Genomic DNA, 3247 nt, shown 5'->3' with positions numbered 1-3247 from the left:
CGTATGTTCTAGAACTTAATCTAAGAGTAAATGGATAGATTATCTATTTGATAAGATATTCTAAAGCAACTTTATAGAAAAATTTAGACTTATATTATTATAATAACAACTAAAATTTACCAAGTATCAATGTTTGGTCGTTTTGTGTTCTTCATAAGTTGTTTACCTTATCTCCAGACTTAGCGCGCCCATCAGCGGCTCAACGGTAAGTCTGTGAACTTATAACGCTAAGAACGGGGTTTCAATACCCGTGGTTGGCACAGCACGGATAGTTCATCGTGTAGCTTTGTGCTTAATTGCAAACAAACAAGCAAACGAAACTTAGTGCAGTTATATATCCCTTACTAACGTATAAACCTTTAGTTTCCCAGAGAAAGAAGACCAAAACGTTTAGTCGAACTGACACAGGATAATAACTCATAGTGTACAATTTATGATTCGATTTAAAATGAAAACGTGTACTTGAAGGTCGGTATGAATTACAGCTACATAAAAATAAAAGTTCAATTCGTTAGCCACTGTTCTTCTTACAAGATAACTTTTCTCTGACTACTTCCTCTCTATTCGGGCACATCTTGGAATTTAGGTTTAAGAAAACGCCCAAGGTTTGAGATTAAATATTTATTCACAATAATGCTATAGAACGACCATAACCTGAAGCGTCCTCTACATTTGTAGCTATAGTTACCGAAACACCAGCATGCCTAGAAAAGAACAGGAAAGGGTAAATAGATTATTGAAACAAAATTACTAATGGCAGAATAAAATATGCGTCAGTGCTGTTAGTACCCTTAGGCCACGTGCTTCCATTGAAATTATAACAACGTTACTAAAGTTTCTCTTTCTACATAATTTACTAAGTTGATTATGCATTTTTTAAACGATTAATTCTTGCGACATCTTATTGTATCTCCTTAACGTATGTATTCTTACGTTGCTAGAGTTCAGTTTTTCCTCATTTTAACTTCATTGTACCAGCTTCTGTATGCAATCTTTGTATGGTACTATTTTCCATTTGCATTCAAAAACTTATTATATATTTTAAAAGCATTTGTGTTTAAGTCTAGACTATGATTGACCAAAATAATTGCTAATAAAATCTAAAAAACAAACCCAAACTCAATAACAAATAAAGTATCAAGTGGAATAATTTAAAGAAGTTTTATTGGTTGATATGTGTATAAACATTTAACGTTAATTAATATTGTACTAACTTACTTACACTTCATAATAACTTACACAAAAATATATCACAACTATATCCGCAGTTCGGCACTCTTGTTTAATTAAAAAAGCTAATTTAACACATGTTTCGGGATCTTATTGCATCTAGCAAAGTGTAAACTGGTCTTGAGTCATTCTAACACAGGTAATATAAGACCCAATGAACGAGCTTTGCTTCTCTTTAAGTTAATTAGCATAAACCTTATACCAAACTAAATAAGTAATACCTACAAAGTCTGGAAATTATTATCCCGTTAAATGAAATATTGACTGCAGGATCATTATGGGATTTTATATGAAATAGATTTTTGTTATGGTTATTTCATTCAATATATGTATATGAATATAATAGTACTGTTTGTTGTATGTCCATGTAACTACTTCGTAGGTTGTGGATGGATCTTCAACAAATTTGGTATGTATATTCACTGGGTCCATGGGAAGATACATAAACAATTATAGTTTTTCATTTTGCGTTCTACGGTTTTTATGGGCGTTTTTTACCATTACTTCGCCCCCTGTTGATGGATCTTCACCAAATTTGGTATAAAGGTTTGTTGGATCCATGAGAAGATATATGCAAAGTTGCAGTTTCACATTTTGTGTTTTGCAGTTTCTGTGGGCGTTTTTAGTTTTTAACAATTACGTATAAGGGAAGTAACTTTTCATGTCCAAAGATAACCTTTCAATAATCATAAATTTATATAACTTCCATCCAGGGGACGAGTACTCTAGCTAGTATTTATATATAACACCACCTGTTTATATAAAAGTTTCAAGATACTGAAATTTATAGTTTTCAGTTATTTGTAGAATGTTATTTTTTATTGCAGTACTTATTGTTGGCATCTCAACAAGTTATTATTCTATTTACTAGTTCTAATATCTGAAACTTAACCAATATTTTGGTCACCCTTCTTCCGTATTTGTGTTGTGATGATAATCGCGATTTAAAAAACGTAAAATATATCTCATATGAAAGACTGTATACTAACAAGCTTTTAAATTTCTGTTAATTATATGTTTGTATCTTAGAAAAGAATTCTTCCTATGAAATGTGGAGCCACGGATCAAAGTCTCTCACTTAAGAACAAAACATCTTTTGTCACCAAAGTCTACGCAAGAAGAGTTGATCAACTGAGTCGGCTCATGTTTCCTTTGTTGTTTGCCATATTTAATGTAGCATATTGGGTTTACTACTTGTGGAATTAATGAGTCAAGTTCCATACCACAGAAATTCTGGTATATAATGATATAAGATTTCTTTCTTTGAACCAACAGGAAAAATGTATACAGTGTTACGTATTAGAATTTCAAATAGCCTGGGTTAAACGATACTTTAAATTTAGTAGCTAAATTGTTCTTTGGATTTAGCAGTTAAGTATAAGCAGATATATAGTCAGTTTATGATACAAGATTGATACACACAGTTTTCTTTTTTAACACAAATACGTTTTAATATACACACAACCATACAATTTACAATAACAGTTATTACAAATAGTTATTACATACAATGATTTATATATAAAAATTTTACAAACTTACAAGGAATATAAAGTCTTTTTTCTAGTCTGCAACTTCCTTGATATCTTATCAAGGGTTCACGATGAGAGAGTTAATTACGAGTTGACGTAGGTATAATTAACTTGACAGGAAGCTAGCTAGCCCTGTAGTTCTCGCTGATCACACGCCGATTACAGGTCGCGTTTCCACCGATGACGTTAGGTAATGCTTTCGTGAAAGTACTAATCACCGATGTGAAGCCACTGAAGTTAAATGGTTTGTAATGTCCGAAATTTATAAATTTTCCTGGTCAAATATCTTAAGTTCCCGATTAATAAGCGTTATAACAATCACAGTTATAGCTTCCGAAGCTTATAGAACACCAACTATAGAAAACCAATAATAGATACTTTTTTGGCATATTTGGTTATATTTATAGGAGTGTGGAGGATTTCTCGAATTTTCAGCTTTACGTAACAATACAAAGCTACATTTAAGCGTTTACGTACATACATAT

General features: G+C 31.7%; 1 protein-coding gene across 4 annotated transcripts in view; it reads left to right on the top strand.

The window, feature by feature from the left end:
• LOC106457750 (glycine receptor subunit alpha-2-like) overlaps positions 1-3247 on the top strand; it is a 37793-nt gene that overhangs the window by 32376 nt on the left and 2170 nt on the right. For 2 of the 4 annotated variants that reach the window (XM_022383774.1, XM_022383776.1), the window contains one exon: positions 2260-2585. In XM_022383774.1, the coding sequence (XP_022239482.1) occupies positions 2260-2436 (177 nt within the window). In that variant the 3' untranslated portion in view covers positions 2437-2585. Of the gene's footprint in view, positions 1-2259; positions 2586-3247 lie in introns of those variants that run through there. The other 2 variants (XM_022383773.1, XM_022383775.1) reach the window with 2 other exon arrangements.

The sequence above is a fragment of the Limulus polyphemus genome, unplaced genomic scaffold (genome assembly GCF_000517525.1).
Source record: "Limulus polyphemus unplaced genomic scaffold, Limulus_polyphemus-2.1.2 Scaffold369, whole genome shotgun sequence".
Classification (NCBI taxonomy): Eukaryota; Metazoa; Arthropoda; class Merostomata; order Xiphosura; family Limulidae; genus Limulus; species Limulus polyphemus.
This window is presented reverse-complemented; position numbering and strand designations above follow the sequence as displayed.